Source organism: Lemur catta, chromosome 21 (genome assembly GCF_020740605.2).
Source record: "Lemur catta isolate mLemCat1 chromosome 21, mLemCat1.pri, whole genome shotgun sequence".
NCBI classification, from domain to species: Eukaryota; Metazoa; Chordata; class Mammalia; order Primates; family Lemuridae; genus Lemur; species Lemur catta.
In genome coordinates this window covers 31,036,335-31,059,032 of record NC_059148.1, presented here as the reverse complement: position 1 = coordinate 31,059,032, position 22,698 = coordinate 31,036,335, and the positions used below count along the sequence as shown (strand labels likewise).

The window sequence follows — 22,698 nt, the reverse complement described above, 5'->3', positions numbered from 1 at the left end:
GCCTGAGGGTTTACCCTTCTGGCACGGAATTCCCACATTTGGGAGGATTCTGTTCTTACTAACAGACTCTGAAAACGTCCTCCGCTTTCTCTCATTTTGCATTATTTTGGCTGCTGAGTGAGGAGGCGCGTTTCCTCCTGTATCCAGAGAGGAAAAAGGAAAAATTAGTGACTACATCAAGAAAGGTTGGCCCTTAAAAAAAAAAGACTCTTCCTCGGTTTCCCCGCGAGGAGGAGGCTGCGAGGGTGTGGCACGGCTGCTGCGTGTCTCCCCGTAGAGGTTGCGGGGCCTCGGTCAGGCAGGGGGGACCGCGGCCCCGGGGAGGGTTCTCGGCACCCGCGGACTGGGGAGCCGGCCCAGGCGGCGGGTCAGCAGCCCCGACCTCCCTTCCTCCTCCTCCCGCCAAAGACCCCCCACCCCTGCGGCCGGCGGGACAGTGCCCGCTCCCTCCCGGGTGGCCCCGGCGCAGGTAAGTGCGCCCCTCGGCCACCGGCCACCGAGAGGGACGAGCCCCCGCTGCCCCCTGCAGCCCGGGGTGGCCAGAGTCCCGCAGACACATCCCGCAGGCCTGGGGCTGTCCCCGCGGCGGGCAGGTGCTCGGGAGACATCGAGGACCCTCTCTGGAAGAACATCCCGTGGGGTCACCTCACAGCCGAAATTCTGTTCGGGAACCTTCCAGTGCAAGACCCGCCCCCCCCCCCAAACACGCAGGAGATGGAGTCAGGGTGGGGACCGCTCTCGGGGCGGGATGCAGCCTCGGGGCCCCTTTGGCCTCTGTGCTAAGTGCCTGCTGCGGTGTGGCCACGTGTGGTCCGTGCAGTTTGGGGCTTAAAGACGTAAAAGTACGATTTTTCACGTATCACGGTCTTTGCACGTGGGCAGCTGCTGGGAAAACGCCCTCCTGGGTGGCCCGCAGGAGGGATTAGATTTTTCGAGGAGGACGTTGGCACCCAACTCTCTCTGCGGGGCCTGACTTAGCTCCTGACCCCGGGTGCTCTGACCCCAGGGTCTTGCCACCTGACCTCCGCTGGCGTTTCCCACGGTGGGAACCGCGTTCTCTAGGTCACAGGGACGGGGCTGTTCAGTCCCCTGCACGTCTCCCGCAGAATCGCAGACGAGTGTCCTGTCTGGGCGATACGGGCGCTCCCTGCCTGTCCCTGAGCAGGGCAGGGGACCCCACCGCCCCACACGCTGCGGCTCTCGGGTCACAGGGGAACGTCACTCTAGTTCTCCCTGTATTTAGGTCCCATTTGCAACTAGAAAAAAGTCATCAGGTCGTTTGAGTGCCAACAAAATCAAAACTGGCGTGGAGAAAGTCACGACAGCTGCTGTGGACATGTTTCATTCCCCGGCAGAAGTTCAGTTACCGAATTTTTAGATTATCTTGGCATTCTGAAAAGGTCCTGAATTTCAATAACGTAGACAATTCACTGCATTTTCAAAATCAACCTGTCCTGCAGCTAAAGCGCTTTTATTTTTAAACTAATTCCTTTCTTTCTTTTTTTTTTTGCTGGTGAAAGAAGCCGATTGCTTGGTTCTTTCTCCACCACCTGTCCCGTCCCTTCTGCAGCCCTGTGTCCCCTCATCCCACGCCTGTGTCCCCTCATCCCACGTCTGTGTCCTCCTGCTGGGGACGGAGCCAGGACTGCTCTCCCCGCCCTGCCTTCTCTGCGGCTGTCTTCTCATTCGCTTCCCTGCCCGTGTTCTGGGACCCCCTCGTGTGGCCAGAACAACGTTACCTGTCAGTTGTTTGTCTGTCTCTCTACACACACACACACACACACACACACATGTATGCATATATATCTGATGCTGTCCGGTGATATATATGTGCATATGCTAGGATTTCTAGAAGAATTGTCTTTAGAAGCGGGAGGGCAGGCAGAGTTGAAACCCAGTTCTGCCAGGAAGTCACTAATTGCTGCACTGAAGAATGAGTTTACTGCCAGTTAAGTGTTTAGAGCTATGTGCACAGCGTGGCCACCTCTCCCGGCCTTTGGCTGACGCAGGTAGATCTTGCACACGGGCTGTGCTCACTCTCCACTTCCCAGAGCGTGGGGGTACCTGGGAAGGGCCGGAGGGGCGCTGTCCCGGGGGGTCGCACCTGCACCTGCCCCCTCTCTGGGGGTGGAGGTGGCCACCTGCCCGTGGGTGCCTCCCACGTGTGGCCGGGTCCAGGGAGTGGCCACGCTTTGGAACAGTCACTCATGTCTCCAGTCTGTCCTGGTGGGGGCTCCTGGTAGGGGTCCTGCCCACATGTTAAGCCACAGACCTGGCGTGGCGGGAGACTCACCTGTGGCTGTCTTCACCCCACACGCTCCCAGACGAGTACTCGGGGCGCGACCGCCTCTCCCCGGACTTCTACGAAGAGTCAGAGACCGACCCTGGCGCCGAGGAGCTCCAGGCCCGCATCTTTGTGGCTCTCTTTGACTACGACCCGCTCACCATGTCCCCAAACCCAGACGCCGCCGAGGAGGAGCTTCCCTTCAAAGAAGGACAGATCATCAAGGTGGGCTCGAAGGGGACACGGGGCGAGCACTGAGGGGTCTGGGCTGGTGGGGCAGAGCCTGACGCGGGGGGCAGCTCGGGCAGCCCCAGGGCCTCTGCCCCACCGCGGTCGTCCCGGGGCCTGCTCCTCTGTGGGAGGGGGCAGGGCCTTCACCCCGTTTGCCTGTAGGGTTGTGTGCACCTGTGCACACAGACACGCCCAAATATGTCCCGTGGACCACAGATCTATTAGGTCCTGTGTCGCTGAGAAAAATACCACAGGCTCTGAGTTTGACAAGACTTTTCGATGCACAAGAGCTAAACTGCAGGCGGGAGAGAAGGAAGAGGGGAGGGAGCGCGTTCACTCGCCGCAGGCTGGGGTCACCGCGCCTTAGACCCTCTACACAACCAGCCGGGCAGGCTGTTCCCTGTCCCCTTTCCCGTCCAGCCTGCTGGGAGGAGCGGGAGCCCTGCGAGTCCGAGTCCGCAGCGGGGGATGAGAGGAAGCGTGCTGCCCGCAGGGGAGGGGAAAGGGGCCTTGGACCCCGAGTTTGCAACTTCAGAACGAGTGCAGACAACTGGCATTTGGAAGTGGTCAGGGCGCCTGTCTTGTCACGGAGGGACCCACTTCAGGCAGACGGAAGCACCTTCTACGTGCAGCGTGTCCTTGTCGTGAAGCCTTTACCGGCCTGTCAGTCGGGGAGCTCGGCAAGTGCCCAGACCCTGGGCTCACAGAGCGAGGGTCGCACGTCCACGTCCGCGGTGGGCCGGGGGGCGGTTTACATAGGCGATCCGGGCGATTCCGCGAGCGTGTGCTGAGGCTATTCCTGGCCACGCACGACTCCACCACCAGTAGGACTGGGTGCAACACGCTTTCATCCGCCCCCACCCCGGCTCCAGGTTTACGGCGACAAAGACGCCGACGGGTTCTACCGCGGGGAGACCTGTGCCCGGCTCGGCCTCATCCCCTGCAACATGGTGTCCGAGATCCAGGCGGATGACGAGGAGATGATGGATCAGCTCCTCAGACAGGGCTTCCTGCCCCTGAACACGCCCGTGGAGAAGACAGGTGAGGGCCTGCGCAGCCGCAGCCGGCGCGTTTCGGGGGGCAGAGGACCCGGCTCGGGGTGGGGGCCGCAGGGAGGAGACCCCAGTCTGCGTCATCTGCACGTGCCAAAGTTGTGCCTCCCTAGCCACAGCCCCCGTGCTGGCCCAATCGTCCAGTCTACCGCCTGGGAGAGTCCCCCGTGTCATCTGCGTCTCTCTGGTTGGGGGACACGCTGGAGAAAGGACACGTTCGTGTTCCTGGGAAGGGGGGTACACTAGAGCAAAAGCGTAAGCACATGGGGTCCGAGGCCACCGGCCAGGCCAGAAGCATTTTCTAAGGATGGCGCCCCGGAGTGCGGGGCTTTTAGGCAATGGTAGGTGGCTGTCACGTTGGCCCGGTGTGGCGGTGAGGGGGGACACTGCTAACTTTGGAATAGCTTCACGATGGCTTTCTTGTCCCCCCTGTGACTCGCGCAGAGAGAAGCAGGCGGGGTGGCAGGCATCACGCCGTGTCGACGCGGAGGATGGTGGCTCTGTACGACTACGACCCGAGGGAAAGCTCGCCCAACGTGGACGTGGAGGTACCAGCCCCACGCTCCCTCGCTGCTGCCCCAGGCCACGCCGCGCTGGGACCGTGTGCCCTTGACGTCTCTCCCCTGCCCTGTGGGCCGTCCGTGGGAAGGGCCACCAAGCCAATGAATGGCCAGCGTGGACACGGCCAAGGGGACAGGAGGCATCTTGTTCCCCGGGGCCCAGATTTTCCTGTACTGCTACGGAAAGAGCAATCTGTGACCCGCATCTCATGGGGGTGGCACCGTAGGGTCATCTCTAGGAGACGCGTAGAAACCCATGGCAGGGCAATAAGGTCCCCTGACGTTAACAGAAACGCAGAGGGGACAGCAGTGACGTGCCGGGTGCACGTGGCCTGGTCCAGCCCGGGCTCCCCGGCTTCGGGAAGGCTGAGAGCCACCTGCCTTCAGAAGCTTAGGACAGCGTCCCCTCTGTGGGGCTACCTGCTTGGACACTCACGGGCTTTACTTTCTCATTTTCACGTTTAGAAATAAGACGCTGGTCTCTCGTTAGGGTGAGCTCTACTAGATTTGCGTTTCCACGTCTGCCGTGTGACGGGCTGCAGTGTGCGGGGCTGGCTGACGGCTGAGGTTGGGGACACTTTCCTAGCGCCGTGTCCCTGCCTGCAGCCTGGTGCCCGGCACAGAGTTGACACTTAATCAGTAGGCACTTAACTAATAACTGAGTAGACTTTTTAATACTGAGTGAAAGGACACGTATGCAATGGTTCTTTTCTCTGATGCTCCAGGTTTCTAAAGTTAACTCTCTCGCTAGTTTTAAAAACGTATCACCGATCGAAAATAGCAGCAATCTTGAATTTTGGCCAAATTTGAAAGCACCTCGGCATTGTCCTTTTAGGTTGACATTGTCTGGATTTGTACGTACTTTCTTGAAGATGATGAATAGAGCTGCTCGTCAGCTTTGTGCCTTTCTTTATTTGGCTGAAAGAGTAGATTAATAACAAAATTTCTCAAACAGTAAGAGGAGTCGCAAAAAACTTATTTTTTTAAATTAAAAATGTGTTTTAAATTTAAATAGATTCAGGGGGTGCAAGTGGTTTTTTGTTCCGTGGCTGAATCGCACAGTGGAGAAGTCTAGGTGTTTAACATGCCCGTGACCTGGGTGGTGCAGGTCGTGTCTCATAGGTGACTTTCCGTCCCGCGTCCCCTCCCCACCCTCCCTGTCCCCGAGTGACCAATGTCCATTACGTTTTTAAAACAACTACTTTGTGCAGGAAAAGACATTAACCTTACGTTCCCTTTCTACAGGCGGAACTTACGTTTTGCACGGGAGATATTATTACTGTCTTTGGTGAAATTGATGAAGACGGATTTTATTATGTAAGTTTTTGAAGCATCAAGAGGCAGCACCTCATTCATTTTGCGTTTTTTTTTTTTTTGCTTGTCTGTTCCCTGAATGCTAACTGTGGTTTGCTGGAAAGTTCGCCTCATGTGCGCATCTCTCTTCACTGTGTGTCATGTAGAAAGCGGGTAAGGTGATCTGCAAACGCTCTTTCTTTGCTGATGATGGCATTTTCTACATATGTAAACTGTAAACAAAATAGGTGCATTTATATTCTTGCATTTAAAAATTACTGCCGGCCGGGCGCGGTGGCTCACGCCTGTAATCCTAGCACTCTGGGAGGCCGAGGCAGGTGGATCGTTTGAGCTCAGGAGTTCGAGACCAGCCTGAGCAAGAGGAAGACCCCATCTCTACTAAAAAAATAGAAATTAGATGGACAACTAAAACTATATAGAAAAAAGAAATAGCCGGGAATGGTGGCGCACACCTGTAATCCCAGCTACTCGGGAGGCTGAGGCAGGAGGATCGCTTGAGCCCAGGAGTTTGAGGTTGCTCTGAGCTAGGCTGACTCCACGGCACTCTAGCCTGGGCAACAGAGTGAGACTGTCTCAAAAAAAAAAAAAAAGAAAAAAAGAAAAAAAATTGCTGCCACCCAAATTTTATTAAACAATTTTCTAGATTTTTTATTGCATATGTAAGAAATAAATTTTCTTACAGGAAAAGTAAGCAATACATACAAACAAGAAAGAAAGAAAGCCCCAGAGATTTTAAGACCCCTCCAATGCCTTCCATCTGAGAGTTCCAGCCGGCCACGGTTAGCAGTGCCTGGGCCGCTGCCCTGGACCCTTCCCATTCCCATGGAGCGTGTCTCCCCTGTTCCCCGGAACGCTGACAGAAGCCCACAGGGCCACGTAGGACGTGGCTGGCCCCTGCCCACCCCATGCAGTGGTGGCGAGCCCAGTGGAGGGCCCACCTGGCATCATGCTTCCACCCACCCCCACTTTTTTTTTTTTTTTTTAAAATCAGAGTGGCCAAGAAACTAGTAAGCTCTGACATGGCGGATTTCTCTTTGAGTCAAGCAGATTTTGTAACCTCAGGCACGTGTGGAATTTCCAGCCTCCCTTCTCTGCCTGGTTTCTGATTTTTAAGATTTAGTACTTAGGATATTTGCACTTTGTCCCATTTGTTGTAATGTTTTGTTCTAGATCATCCTCTACTTTTACACTTTTCATTATTTATTTTTGTTTCCCTTTTCTTTTTAGGCAAAAATTTTAAGTTTGTATATAGTCTGATTTTTCTGCCCTTGGGGGTTGGTCATGCTTAAAAAGTTGTTCAAGGTGATAGAACTAAGCACTGTGTTTTGCTTCATTGATTTTGTAGTTTCATTTTTCATATGTAAATTTCAAGTGGCTATTTTTTTCTTAGGATAATTAGTGTCTCACTACCATTTATTAAATAATCTGCACTTTCCCTTCCTAAAAAACATTTCTTTTTTTTTTTAATTTGAGATGGGGTCTCACCTTGTTACTTGGGCCCAGAGTGCTGTGGCGTCAGCCTAGCTCACAGCAGCCTCAAACTCCTGGGCTCAAGCGATCCTCCTGCCTCAGCCTCCTGAGTAGCTGGGACTTCAGGTGTGCACCACCATGCCTGGCTAATTTTTCTATTTTTTGTAGAGATGGGGTCTCGCTCTTGCTCAGGCTGGTCTTGAACTCCTGGCCTCAAGTGATCCTCCCATCTCAGCCTCCCAAATTGCTAGGATTACAGGTGTCAGCCACCAAGCCCAGCCTATTGACCTTATTATATATACTAAATTTCTATTTATGCTTAGAGCATTCATAAACTTTAATACTACTCTATGCTGTTTCAATTACTGTATTTTTATACTACATTTAGATATTCAGGAGGAATCATTTTGTACAGAGTCCCACCCCCACAGCAAACCCATAATTTTTTGTCTAAAGGTGCGTTTAGTTTTTGGATTAAACTGGAGGAAACCTGACATCTTATTGTCTTTCAATTCTGACAAATGGCATGTGTTTCCTTTTTTAAAGTTTTCCCTTTCATCTGTCAGAAAAGATTCATAGATTTATTCTTACACATCCTTTATATGTTGTAAGTTCATCTCAGGAATTTTATAGTTCTTATTGCTATTGTGAATGATTCTACACCTCCACCCCCGGTATATATCCCAATGGTTATTTAGGAAATATGTTGGAAATGTGTGTGTCCCAGCAAATCATTTTTGAGTGCATTTATTTATCTCTGTTGTCATTTGATTCCCTTGGGTTCCTCAAACCATGGCTGTTTTGTCTCTTCTTCACCAATGTTTATAATTGTCGTCTGTTTTTATCATCTTACTGCATCATTCAGAGCAATTCTGAGTGACAGGGGTGGGGAATCTGGCTTGTCATGTATTTTAGGAGGAATACCACTAATATTTCACACTATTATGCACAGGTTACACTATCTATAAAGGTAGATAGTCTTTATAGTTTAAGAAACTATCCTGTTTTAGTTTGCTATGCTTATTTTTTATCAGCAAATTACTGGCCGTCATCTATAATTATTTCTTTAAAACACTGGATTTGATTTGGTACCATTTTATTCAGAAGTTATTAATATATTTGTATTCCAGAGATAATATTGGTCTGTATTCTTTGGAATCCCTTTGTGGTGGTTTTGGTGTCAGGATTAGGCTAGAATTACTGAATAAGAATCTTCCAATTTTTTTATGCTCTGGAACAGATTATATAGCATGGAATTACTGTTGTTGGAAGGTGATTAGAAAATCTTTTAGGTTCAGTATCTTTTTAGGATGTGGTTATACAAGTTTTCAGTTGCTTAAATGGTTAGCTTCTTTTGAGTCAATTTTTAAAATTTTTATATATGTAGAAAAACATGCCTTTCATTTAGATTGTCAAGTGTATGATCAGAATTGGTGTGGCATTTTCTCAAAGTTTCAAAATACTTTTCTAATTTGTTATCTGAGTGTTTCCATTCCTAAGTTTTACCTTCTTCACTTTCTTTGAAGAATCTTGCCTAAATTTTTATATTATAGTGGGAATCAGATCTCAATTAATAGATTTTTTTCTCTCCTCCATATAGTTGTTGTATCATTTTGTTGGTCACTTTCACTGCGTGGCCTGCCCAGTCCAATCTGTTTGCTTTTATCATTTATTTGATCAACAGTAACAGGGAACACCTAATTTAGACCAAAAATCTTAGATTTCTTGAAACCCTTGTTCTCTGGCATGTCTAGTCCTGGGCATCTCAGGAGCGCTGACCCACAATGTTCAGGGGGTCCCGATACCGTAGGGTCCTCCCGTTCTCTGCTCGGCTCAGCACAGCCGTGGCAGCGGCACGTGAGGCCCCGTCTGCCGCCCTGGAGCCCGGGGCTGTGGGACTCAGAGTGGGTCGGTTTGCACAGGCATCTGTGGTGTGAACGCGACGCCGGCAGAGATTTGGGCATAAAGCTGCGGGTTTTCAGAGAGCACAGTCCCCAAATGCAGGCCGACCGCTCTCTCTGGTGCTCGCCCAAAAAAAGTATCTTTCCCAAGGCTGGAGGGGCAAGCTGGCCGTGTGGGACCTGCTGAGAGGACGGGGCTGGACGTCAATGTGAGTGTCTTCTGCTATGGGGAGTACGGGGAACCCTGAGGGGAAGAGCCCTCCAGGGGCACGTGTGCAGCTAACAGCACAGATGGCCTGGACAGGTCCCTTAAGTCACACCTGCAGGGAAGCACGAGCTGATAATGGGGCCTGGGAGAGAGACTGGGGGGGCAGGGGTAAATCGGAGAGGGGGGTCTTCAAGGTCCAAGCAGAAGAGGGGGCTGGGTAGTGTGTGGGGCAGCGTGTCTGCTGGGCAGGAGGACGTGGAAGGTACGTGGGGCTGCTTTTTGTGTCATCAACTTTTTATGTCTGTGGCACAATCTACATAACAATTTACCATCTGAACCATCGTTAGGTGCACTGTTCAGGGGTGTTAAGCACATTCACCTTGTGTGACCCTCACGACTGTCCAGCTCCAGGATGCTTTCGTCTTGTAGAAGCGGAGCTCTGAACCCCTTGAACACCGACTCCCCACACTCCCCTCCCGGACCCTGGCAGCCTCCATCCTGCCTCGTCTCTGCATCTGGTACTCTGGGGACCTCGTGTCAGTGGGACCCTACGGTATTTGTGGTTTTGTGAGTGACTTCACTTAGCGTAATGTGCTCAAGGTTCATCCGCCTTGTAGGGTGTGTCAGATTTTTTTCTCTTTTTAAGGCTGAATACTATTCCATTGTGTGTATATAGCATGTTTTATTTATTCATTCATCCTGTAACACCTGGGTTTCTTCTACCTTTTGACTGTGCAACTATGAACACAGGTGTACAGGTGTCTCTTTGAGACACTGGTTTTGATTCTTTCGGGTATATATGCAGAAGTGGCATTGTTGGATCACACGGTAATTCTATTTTTGAGGATTGCTGTACTGTTTTCAAAAGCTGTTGCACCATTTTACATTCCCACCAGCAGTGCACAAGTTTCCAGTGTCTTCACGTCTTCACCAAGACTTGTAATTTTCTGTTTTGGTTTTTCTTGATGGTAGGAGGTGGTTTTGTGTGGCTTTGATCCGCATTTCCCTAATGATTAGTGATGTGGAGCATATTTTCATGTGCTTGTTGGCCCTCTGAATCTTTTTGGAGAAATGTCTGTTGCTTAATTGGTTTTTGTCTCTTTGTTGAAGTTCTGTATATATTCTGGATATCATCCCTTAACAGGTATGATTTGTAAATGTCCTGCAATTCCGTAGGTTGCCTCATCACTGTGCTCATCGTGTCCCTTGGGGCAGTTGTTTTTCATGCAGTGGACTGACCTTCTCTGTTGTCACCCCCTAGACCTCATAAACAGAAAACCCCGCTGGTTGGGGTCGGTCACTTTGAACTTTGGGCACTTCTGGGGCAGGTTAGTGTTGGGGGCTTTGGGCTTGTGAGCCCCTCGGTGCAGACGACCGGCAGGCCGCTGGACCCCAACTATGCGCCTGCACAGACATGTAAATGAGCAGCCGGGTCGGGAAGGCTGTGCACCCCCCTGGCGCAGTAACCTCTGAGGAGGGGTCGACAGGCACTTTCATTTTCCCCCTGGCGTTTGAATGTATTGGTGCATGAGAGGGAGGAAAAACAACCGTGTACAGGTGGGTGGCTCGAGAGCTCACCTGTGCTCCAGCCCTGCAGACAGACAGGTGTAATTGGTCCAGCATGGTGTGTCTGAGGCATATTTTAAAGTTTTGATCGATACAAAATTGTACGTATCTGTGGAGTATAACGTGATGTTTCAGTACATACATTGTGTAATGATCAAATCAGGCTGATTAGTGTACCCATCACCTCACAGTTACCGTTTCTTTGTGGTGAGAACATTCCAAATCCTCTCTTCTAGCTATGCTGAAGTATGCGGTGCTGTCAACTGGAGTCACCCTGCTGTGCAGCAGCACACCAGGACTTTGTCCCCCCCGACAAACCTCTCCCTGTTCTCCCCCCTCTCCTACTGAGAGAGACTGAAAAGCCGTGTATGGACTCTGAGGTCAGCCGGGCTTGAGAACCACTAACTGAGCGTTTCCTACAGGAGCCTGATCCCAAGAACCACCAAGCTCCTCCCCAGACGGGCAAAATCGGGACCCCAGGAAAGGGGCCTGGCGCCCTCGTGTCACTGAGGTAGTTCTCAGGATCAGGTTTGGGAACGCTGCTCTGGAGCCCCGTCCCCTCCCACCCACCTCTTTTGAACCGGAACAACCGTACCGTGCATCTTTGCTTTGAGCTGTATTCCTTTACCTAAAGCAGTAAGCAGGTTTCTGGAAAAATACAGTTCCCTGACTTACCTCTGCTTTTAGGGGGAGCTGAATGGGCAGAAAGGCCTCGTACCTTCCAACTTCCTGGAAGAAGTGCCTGCCGACGTGGAGGTCTACCTTTCCGACGCTCCGTCCCACCACTCTCAGGACGCACCCGTGCGCTCCAAGGCAAAAAGGGTAAGCGACCACTTGGCCTTTCTCGCCCTGCCCCGCGCTGCCCTGTGCTCTACCGCAGGCTTTGCACTGATGCTTTTATATCCTGGGCCGAAAAGCATATACCCTGAATTTTTTCTCTGCCCTTCCATGGGGGTCGTGCCTAATAATTCTTAATTCTAAATGTTGTTTCACCAAAAAATAACCCTTTCAACTCTAATCTGCCTTTATGCACAAAGGAAAGTCCCACCTACATTGCAGACACACATTCAGTTTGAGTGACGAGGGGACAGCCCTTGAGGTTCAGTGGGCAAGATGGCTCTTTGCCCTCGGTTAGGACTGTCGTCCTTTTGACAAAGATCCAAGAGCTTCCTGAGCAAATTTAACTATTAGATTACATTCATGTTTAGTATCTCATTTTTATTTTATTTCATCACTGCGAGTTTTTATATATTATATTTTTATATATTATATATTTTTATTTCTTTGCTCATCTGCTTGGACACAGAAGAAGAGTGTTCATTTCACACCTTAATCAGGCAATGTAGCCTTCACGTAAGTGAGCAACTGAAGTTACCCATAAAGATACCAACTTAAGCTACCTTAAATGGACCAATGCGGTAGACTTAAGGCTTCACTGTGGGGTTAAAAAAAAAGAAAAGAAATATGTCTCAAAAAATTATTGGACCTAAAATATTAGGATATTACTTGGTCTCAGTTGTAAAGCAACTGAATTTACAGTGAAACAAATTTCATCTTTAAAAATAATTTCCTACTACTTACATTAAGAATATTTGAAAGGCCAACATTGGGAACATATTTCTTAAGAAGCTAATTGTTTGTTTACATAGAGTATTCCAACGTCTACTCCTAATTAAAGCTGCATATTGCATTGTTAGCCACTCTTGGAAAAAGCACAATCTAACAAATACGTTTACTATAGGAAGTTTTACTTAAAAGAGAATAATTTAAGATCAAGCACATGAGTAGTGAACTAGACGATCGAGTGTTGGCTCTGAACTCCATGGCCGTGCCTCACTCGCGAGAGCGCCCTGCCGCTCCTCAAAGCACCGCCGTTCTGAACACGCAGAGGCTGGTGAAAGACGGACGTGTCGGTTTACCAATGCAATACTAAGTTCTATGAAACATGCAGCTCAAATGATTGCATTAGACGGAATAGCTGGTATCTTCAGGTGTACTTTGGGATGCTTTCCTAGGTGTTTTCCATTAGACTTAGACCTTGATTTTAAATCCAAGCAAGCTTGAAGCCCCTTGGCTTAGATGAACACTCCTGTTAGCAAGCGGTTTGCTCTGGAGAGGCTAGGGAACTGGAGCAATGACGGTGTGACATAAGCTTAGGCCATGTATTATTAAGTGAGGTAAAGTCGTCACGCAACATACTGCACGAAAATTCTACCCCTTTGAAGCACTGTTGATTAAGCACTTACAGTATACTGAAATATTACTATGTGCTACATATGGAGAAAAATTCACGTTCAATGATTTGGAAATAACAAAAGCATCCAATAAGGGCCTTTAAGCTTTCTTTGATTGTAATTAAGGTTCATTTTAGTTTTTTTTTTCTTTCAACCAGTGTGCCATCTCCAATATTTCTATAATATACTAACCCAAGAATGCACTTTAACAATATCAGGATTTTATATAAACCAAATAGTTTCAAATACAGCAAAATTCCCTTTAACATTACTGATGGGTACTCGGCCAACTTTACTATCAACCTAGTTTAAAATAACTTTTTTTCCAACCCTGCTTTTGGTCTTAACTTATAAAGTATTACCTTTGTTTTGACAAATCAATGGCCACCCCCTCCCCCAAGACAAAGAAACTGAAAACCAAACGTTTACGGCTAGACGCTCTCTCTCTGATGTGCTTTGGGAGAGGGTGTTTGCTTCTCATGGCATACTTTAAAAATTGAAAGAAGAAATGAACCACCCCCTTTTTCTTTCCTGGTGGGAGTCGGGGCAGTACAATGTTACCAAGTGAATTACTGTTGTTGGCGCTCACGCACTCAATAAACTGTCACAATGTACCTACTAGGTTCCTCCTGAGGGTTCAGGGACAGCAAGGAGAGCTCCATCCCCCACAGTCCATCTCCATTCGGGGTCACCTCCGTCATCTATGGGTTCTGGTAGTCCTGGGAGAGGCAGGGAAATGTCCTCGAAAAAGAAAAAGGGGCTGCTTTCCAAAGGCAAGAAACTGCTGAAAAAGCTGGGTGCAGTGAAATGATTCATGTGCTTATGGACAACTTCCAAATCTATGTAATTTTCTTTAATTCCAAACTAGGGCTTTCATGACTCAAGTACTTCCTAAAAAAACAATCTTCTCCCCTGACACCAGTAGAGAAATGCACTTTTGCACTACCATCCACTTTAAACCAACTGCGAGAACAAAGAGGAGCTGTTGCTCTCTCTCAGTCACCGTTGACAATCTGCTCTTTGTCCAAGGTCCTGACTGGGGAGGCGGGAGGGGATGTCTTACTAACAAACAGGGGGGCGAACAGCTACCTGTAGCTCACTCCCTACCTGTAACTCCAGTCTTTGTGCATTTGTCATCCACCCTTAAAGGAATGATTTTCAACCTTTCTCCCTTTTCAAAATGCTTGCCTCATAATGCATAACTTTCACTTTAACTCTGGTCTTGAAATTCCTAGTTTAATTCGCCTTGATGTTCTGCCTTATAAATGCACAATGATTTGTACTGTCTAATAAAACATACAGTGTATACTTCGTATGTGTTGTGCATTCAGTGGTCTTCATCCTCACTGACACAGTGGCTCGAAACCCAGTTGTACAGGCTGTGCATTTTAAGATGCTGGTTTTAGTCTTTGAAAGCAAGCCAGGCAACACACAGAAATGTTTACTTAGTCAACCATTCAAAAAAGAGAAAAGGAGAGAAAGTAACTTTGGTAAAGTACCAGTACTCCAACCTGCCAGAGAGGTGATAATCTTCATTGCTTTCAGTGTTATATTTTGTGGCATATGGATTTCTGTTACTTTCATTATTTGTCAAAATGCCATATCCAAATACTCAACAGTGAACAGCACACACACTAACGTGATCCACATAGTACATAAGCCACACCAAAAACATCCTAAATTTAAATCTATTCAAAATGAGTCCATACCCACCTTCATCATTGGCATTTGAACAAAAGACTTACAAAGTTGCTGGCAGAGGCATTTGATGGTTACTATTTTGTAATTCTTGTCCACTTGTAAATTGTTTTTACTCTTTATACATACTTTTCAGACTGCCTTTCTTTTGTAATTTATGGACGGTTTATAAATGAATGACAAAGCTTTCCCCATTGTGTCTTCAAAAACTATATTATAAATTGTAATATATGTGGTAGATTTATTAAAAGGAAATTACTCAATGTGTGGTTAAACTCTGTGTGGGTGTGTGCATGTGTACAGTTAGTGTAAAACTATTTTCTAGAAATAAAATTTGTTATTTTATACAATACTGTTTATTCTGTACCTTTGTTTTAAACACTATGTTTTGGGAGGCATTTGCAAAATGCTGTGACACTCTTGTACTATTAGTGACAGTCCACTCAGTATTTCTTGCTCGTGAGAAATACTCATGTACAAGAAAGACTTCCAGGGTGAATTCAAACCAAATTTGCTAACATTTTCCTTTGGCAACTTTAGAATTCAAGTGAAATTTATAAAGCACTACACTGACTTAATACAATAAAATACAACTTAACTTCCCAAATATACAGAATTTTCCTAAAAGTCTTATTTTAAAATTCTCCAAAAATTGAAATTTGTTTAAAAGAGATAAAACCAAGATGCTTATGGCAAGATGAAACCAGTTGAAATGCATAACTTTATGGAACTGTATACAAGTACAATAATTATAATTGCTACCATGTCATTCACATTGAATTATTTTTTCAATGTGAATGCAATTTCTCCAAAACAAACAAAAATCAGCGAAAGTATCCAGGACTAATATTTCCCTAAATCTTTTGAAAATATTTACAAATTCCCTCAAAATATAGGCAGATCCAAAGTATACCAAGGTGGACTATTTTCTCTTCCTATTTTACAGAGACGCACAAGCTTTCTGACACACAGCACCTGCCCTGGAGCCAGCCCCACTGAGCGGCTCCTAGCTCCCCCTTCCCAGGTAACTGAGCCGCAATCACCTCCCTTTCTGGGTGATGAGAGGAACCACCCGTGTGGCCTCATGGCCTACGATCGATCGTGCCAGAACAAGTTAGGAGACTGTGCATGACCAGTGCGAGTGTAACCTTCTGTCTTACGGGATTAGTCCAAATAGTCAAAGTTAAGCCCCATGTGTACTTTAAAGAACAAAATGTATGTTCTCTTCCAGTGCATGGGCTTCAGCACTCCTCCTCCTCCTCCTCCCCCCCACTGGAAGTCAGGGCGCAGCACAACACAGCGACCCCCTCCCTGCGCGGCAGCCCACCAGCTCCCCGCCCCGCCCCCTGCAGGAAACAGGCGGCTTCCTACTCAGAATGGCCTTCCCACTGGATCCTGACTCTTAGACACACTTGTCATTGAACAACCAACTGTACTTAAATTCTTAGTTGATTTGATGTTCTGTTGTTACTTTCCTATGAAATTCAAAATGGAAAACTTACCCCAAATTTCATTTTGCAGTTACTTCTCATTCATTTCAAAATTTTCCAGTCTATTGATAACACTTTCCAAATAGTGTTTTTTACTATTTGCTTAAAGTGGAATTCAAATCTCTTCTGTTTTCTGCCCAGGGAGCTATACTGTATTTTTTTCATCTTGAAAATTATCTGTAGTTGCACCAAAAAAAAAAAAAAAGTACACAAAGCCCCAACTTTGCAGAAACTTGTACTGTGCTTTGTCCTGTGACCCTGAGGTAGAGGAGGCCTGGCACTGGTGGACTTGGTTCTTGGGGAAAGTTCTGGCAAATAAGCAAAGCTTGTTTGCAGGCAAAGACTAGAACTCAGTGGAAGCTTCTGGAAGAAAGAAAAAAAACTTAAACTATTTGTCAACTACATTTAAAGCCTTATCAACATTTAAAAAAAGATATTAATACTTCTAAAAATTTTTAGTTTTAAAAATTCATTAATATAAGTCACTTTCATGTGGCTGAGGAAACACACAGGCCAGGCACATGCGCCGCGGCCGCGAGCCGCATGCTGTGGTCCGGGTCCGACTCCGACCCGGGTGTGCACAGGGGCATCACGACGTGTCAGTTTCTTATTGCCTCCAAGATCTCACAGCCCCACTCTCAGCACAGAAATCACACCTGGGATTACGCAACAAGGGCGTAGAGCTTACGTTAGACAACAGCAAGAATCAAAATATCTAAAAAAGAAGTCAAAGTGAAATTCGTAGGAGAATGCAAAATAAAGCCAGCACTATATGTAAAGTGTTCCACAGAGGAGGATGAGCTATGTATAAATTGTTTTGAAACATCCAAATAGAGGCTTTCCACTGAGGCACGTAGGAGGCACCTTTTCTGTACCTTTGAAGCCTCACCCAAAAGACATCAATAATGAATTTGCAAAGTACATAGACAAACAAAAAATCCAACTCCACTTGTATTACAGACTAATAATGCAGTATTTCTCAGCTACTAAGTTACCAAAAATCCACATGTGAACACTTGCTACTGGTGAGGGTGCAAGCGCCTGTCTCGGTGGGACTGCCCGTCACTACAGTGTTTCTGACACATGTGGCCACCTTGCTTTGGGGAGCCTCAGACGTGTTTGTGTCCTTTAGCTCAGCAGTCCCCAAACCCAGGGCCGAGGCCCGGCGGTGCTTCCCTGAAACACAGGAACTGGCTGCGCGGAGGGAGGAGAGCTGGGACTATGGTGCACACACCACGCCCCACTGATTTGTTTAGTTTTTGTAGAGATGGGGTCTTGCTATCTTACTCAGGCTGCATTAATAATACTTCAAATGAAAAAGATGACATAATAAATACAGATTTTAAAAAGATGGAATATTATCAGCTCTGTTATTGTTATCAACAATACAGAAACAACAATTAGAAAATCCAGAAGAAATAGGCAAATTCATGGAAAAAGTATAAAATAACAAAACTGATTCATAAAAAAAGAAAACCTTAAACCTGGTAAGTATGAAAGACATGAAAGTAATAGTTAAAAGTTTTTCCACCAGGGAAACTTCAGGCCCAGATAGTTTTACAAAAGAATCCTACCAAAGACTCAAGGAAGGTATCATCCATCCCAGTCTTACATAAATCCTTCCAGAAAATAAAAAGACAATACCTTCATTTTAAAAGATGTGCATACCCAGATACAAAACCAAACACAGACAGTAAAGAAATGGAAAATTATAGGCCCATTTCATCATGGATATAGATGTAAAAACTCTAAACAAAATGTTAACTAAAGCCAAAGGCATATAAAAGAAAGCAATAAAAACCATATGATCATCTCAATAAATACAGAAAAATTATTTAATAAAATTCAACACAAATTTCTTGTAAAAACTCTTAGAAACCTATGAATAGAAGGAAACAGTGGTAACCCAGTGCAAAGGTATTTGTAAAAATCCTGTAATAGACATAATCTTAAATGAGGAAAAGTTAGAACTATTCATTTGAAAAGTAGAATTACAGGAAGAATGTTCACTCTTACCTCTTTTATTTGGCATTACGCTAGAGATCTTAACCAGTGCAATAAGAAAAACAAAGTGAAAGCATAAGGATTGGCAGGAAGAATCCAGAATTATCATTGTGTGCAGAGGATACAACTGCCTACATACAAAACATAATACAAGGAAATCATTAGAAGTGAAAAATGTGGTAACATGGCTAAATGTAAAATCAACATAAACTCAATTACATTTCTATATACTTGTAAAAAATTAGAAAAATATAACCTTTAAAAGAAAAACATTTACAATGGTAACAAAAACTCTCAAGCACTTAGGAATAAATCAAACAAAAAGTACAATACCAGTACACAGAAAACTGTGAAACTTTACGAAGAAAGATATTTTAAAAACTCAAATGGGATAAGGAGCCATTTGGAAGATGGTGAGACATAAAATCATAAAGATGTCTATTCTCCCTTCATATTTCTATAGATTCTGTGCATTTAATAAAATCTTAAATTTTTCTTGAATGTCACAAATTCTAAAATTCCTTTGAAATCCTAAGGAGAGAAGCTGCGTTACCAGGTATCAGGAATTAGTTCAGTACAGTCATTAAAACAGCATGATGCTGACACTGGGACAGATCAACGGACCACTGACAGATGGACCTGCCCACTCACAGGGCTTTGCCGTGTGGCCGAGGCCAAAGGACAGGTCAGTGGAAAAGACGACAGTCTCAGAGAAAGGGAGGTGGGAATGACTGTCCCCGTGGGAAGATGTGAACATGTATCCCCACTTTAAAAGACCATACACAAAAATCAACTCTTGAGGAATTGATGATTTAAATATTTAAAGTTTTAAACTTTCAGTAGAGAGTATAGATGAACACCTTGACATTTTGAAAACACAACACTCACTGCCTATAAAAGAAAAACTGGCACATTTGGACGTAAGAGTATTAAAATTGAGAACTTCCATTCATCAAATGACAAGCCAAGCCAAACGTGGGAGGAGGCATTGGTAACACATGTAACTGACAAAACATGGGTATCAAGACTATGGAAAGGACTCCAATATACAAATAAGGATCAACAGCCCCAGACAGAGAGAAACACAGACAAAACACTTATATTTCACAGAGCGGGAAATACATATGGCCAATAAACAAAGAGATTCTCAACTTCATTAGTAAGTAGAAATGCAAACCAGGACTACAATAAAATCCCACTTCATGACTCTGCGAAGGGCTTATCGTGTCGAATGGCACGCACATCGGGGTGCTCTCTCTCACACTGCTGGCCGAGGATACACTGGTGCACGCACACTATAAAGCAGGCCGGCATTATTTTTTAAGGTCAACAGTCACAAACTCTACCATCCTGGCAATTCTATTCCCAAACACGTATCAAAGAGAAACTCTTGTGCATGTAAAGCAAGACATACACAAGAATGTTCATAATAATACTGTCTGGAATGGCAAATACGTGGAGGCAACTCAAATGCTCATCGACAGAAAAATGGATAAACAAACTGTATTATATTCACATGTTTCAGAGCAATAAAAAGGTAATTACGGATATGTATAACAATATGGATAAATCTTAGCATATAACATTAACTGAAAAATTGACAGCATGATCCCCTTAAGTTCAAAACCAACTAAAAATAAACAGTAATTAATATTGACACATATGCCGCCTTTGCTAAAACTATTTTTTTTTCTGGGAAGTTCATCATGCCTTCTTTTTTACTAAAACTATTTTTCAACAGGAAAGGGAATGATGCTTTCAACAGTATCCACTTTGGGAGCAGCGAGGCCAGGAGACAGGAAGGGGCGGTGCACAGGGGCAGACAGATGCCACTGTCAAAAGAGTCTAGTTCTAGGATTGGGAGACGGGTTCAAGAGTGCTTATTATTAAAAAATAAGAGATACGCAAGGATCAATGATACACTCTCGTGAACCAAGGATTACCACTGCTCCAGCCCTAAGCATCTGAGTACTTCAAAGAAGAAAGAAGAAAAAAGCAACAAACTACGTAACTCATTCAGCTCCGTCCAGCTTCCTCCCACGGCACCTGGATGAGAGGACCAGCGTCAGCTGGAATCAGACCATCACGTCCCCAGACCCTGGTGCAGGCAGCACTGGCAGGAGTGGTGCCGGGTCCTGGGACAGACCTGCGCAGGCAGACGCAGAAGAACGCCTGGCGCAAAGATGCAAAAGGCTTCATTTGAGACACAGATATCTGTCAAGACTGGCAAGTGAAGAAGTAGTATAAATATTTTTAAGATCAGATTTATAACAAATATCATTTCAGTCATTTGGTAGAAAGAATATGCCTCTCGATAAGCACAAATTTAAAATGGGGGAAAGGGAGGAGAAAACTTTTTCAATAGCCTCGTTACCCAGTTTTTGTGTTTTGTTTGGATATCACTGTATCAGAAAAGTCCTGAGTCACAGGGATTTAAATGCAAGTGTTAAATTACAATGAAAATGTCTGTTTTGCCTTAAAATCTCAGGACACTCTTCAAACTGACCTAGAAACTTGAAACAATAGCTTTATGACTCTAACTGTGCAGGCGCTGCCCTGCAGTGCTGAACTCAAGAACTTCTCAGTAACTCATCCATGAGCCATTCAGCATATGCATCTTCAGGAAAACAAGCTAAGCGGTATCGTATGTTAAAATACTTCTTACATCAAGTTAAAAATATATTCAAGTGGGTGTTTTGCTTCACAGTTAAACAATTAGCTATTTTAACAAGGAAATTAAAATCAGACATTTGATGAACTACAGAAGCCGAGCAAAAGAACTGGAACAAAGTCTAAGACAACCCACATAAGAATTTTAAGAAATTATAATTTTAATGGCAGCTCATGGTAACGTTTCAACAAGGAAGAAAGTACTTCAAAAGACAACTTTGAATTCCAAAAAATACTTTAAATTCTATCATGTTAAAAAGCTTTAACAAACTCTCTGAAAACCTATCTGTAAAACCGGAGACAAGCTGGTGAAATGTATCAGAGTAACTGTCATCATTCTTCCTCATCACCAAGCCACCAACTAGCCACACACTTCCAACACCCACGGAAAAGAGAAACAATAGTTCATACAAAGCAGAAACTGACAATCCCTGCTGTATAAAAATCACGAGTGTATTACATTGAGTGTGGAATAGGGAGAGAAAGCACAGAACAATTTTACCGCAAAAGAGAGATGTGTACGCTGTCTTGGTGAATTTCCTCTAAAATATGTTTCTCTTCTCTAAAATATTTCAAATATGAAAACTGGAATATGAAAATAATAATAAAACCAGGAGAAGTAACTGCAAGATCAGCATCTGCCAGACTTTCTGTTTGTAAAAAGCCATCCATTTAGTGCCTCCTCTCGGGAAGGCAGCGTGTCAGGATGCATTAGAGGACACAGAGGGGCCAGAGTCTGTCGGGTTTCAGGGACAGTGCTTATTTTAAAAGATGAAACACGGAATAGTTTCAGCATCTGTCCCTCAGTGGTCAAGCTGGTTTAAAACCACAAAGCCTCCCAGCAGCTCCTCTGGACACACTGGCTGTCCCAGGAATTGCTTCATGTGGTTACCAGTCATGGTCTCTCTTTGATTTCTTGACCCTCAAAGGCAGTTACGGTGTTCAGCTATGTGACGTAGCACGTTACTGCTGCCTCATGGGCAGACACAACATTGCGCCACGCCCAGCAGGGCGGCTCTGTCCACGCAGGGGGAGCAGTCTGTGTGCTGACGTCCAGCACCCTTGCCTGGTCTGTGCCCGGGGGCAGGTGTCAGCTAGAGGTGGCCAGTGCTTAGCCTCCCTTAAAACCTGGACAAACTCAAAAAGTGAACCAGCTTTCATTAACTACAAACATAAAATGTATTCACTTGCTCTTTCCCCAAATCAGTTTTCCTGAACACAACGGAAAAGGTCACTGCAGCAAAACCAAGTGCTGAAAGGACAGCAGCCGACGTACATTCCACACCCACCCACCTGAGGGTCCCCATCGCATTCACTTATGCGAGTGCCTACGAGATTATACTGTCAGTCATTAAGTCGAGTAATGTTCACCAAAGAGATATTTATAAAAGTAAAAACAAAAATCAGGCGCCTAAATTTCTAACAGTGGAGGAGTATTAAATAGACTATGGAATATGTGTAGTTTGGAAGACTATGCACTCCTTAAAAAGGGAGACATTTTAATCACACGAAAGATGATCATGATAACTTTATATGAAGAAGTTATGAAAATAGTATGATTAAACTTCTATAAACATAAAAGTATAATATCACATCTATAAAATTAAAAAAGAGGGTTGAAAGAATGCTGTTTCTGCATAGTGAGATTGGATTTTGTTTCATTTTGCATTTGTATTTCCAGAAGCTTCCACAGTGAAACATAACTTCTATAGTAAGCATGAGACAGGGGAGCCAGCGGCCATGCCCCACAAGGAGTCGTAAGGCCGGAACCAAGGTCTGTGAGAGAACAGGAGGTGGGGGAGAAACGGGCCCAAACCAGCTAGAACCAAGATGGCCGTGACAGATGACTCCAGGTCACCCTCGCTGCTCATCATACCCCGCTTATGACCCATTAGCTACTAAAATAAACTGCCCCCAGCACCATGGCAGTTTACAAACACCATGGCAACTCCCAGAAGTTACCCTGTATGGGTTAAAAAGGGAAGGGACCCCCGGTTCCAGGAACTCCCCAGCCCT

At 45.6% G+C, this 22,698-nt stretch overlaps 1 protein-coding gene across 8 annotated transcripts in view; it reads left to right on the top strand.

Annotated features, from left to right (window-relative positions):
• The window catches only part of RIMBP2 (RIMS binding protein 2), a 62,608-nt gene extending 47,743 nt beyond the window's left edge, over positions 1-14,865 (top strand). For 3 of the 8 annotated variants that reach the window (XM_045534301.1, XM_045534302.1, XM_045534299.1), the window contains 6 exons: positions 2,325-2,509; positions 3,388-3,556; positions 4,012-4,115; positions 5,373-5,444; positions 11,274-11,408; positions 13,443-14,865. In XM_045534301.1, the coding sequence (XP_045390257.1) occupies positions 2,325-2,509; positions 3,388-3,556; positions 4,012-4,115; positions 5,373-5,444; positions 11,274-11,408; positions 13,443-13,631 (854 nt within the window). In that variant the 3' untranslated portion in view covers positions 13,632-14,865. Of the gene's footprint in view, positions 1-2,324; positions 2,510-3,387; positions 3,557-4,011; positions 4,116-5,372; positions 5,445-11,273; positions 11,409-11,892; positions 12,072-13,442 lie in introns of those variants that run through there. The other 5 variants (XM_045534307.1, XM_045534304.1, XM_045534305.1 and 2 more) reach the window with 4 other exon arrangements.
• Positions 14,866-22,698: the final 7,833 nt, after the last annotated feature.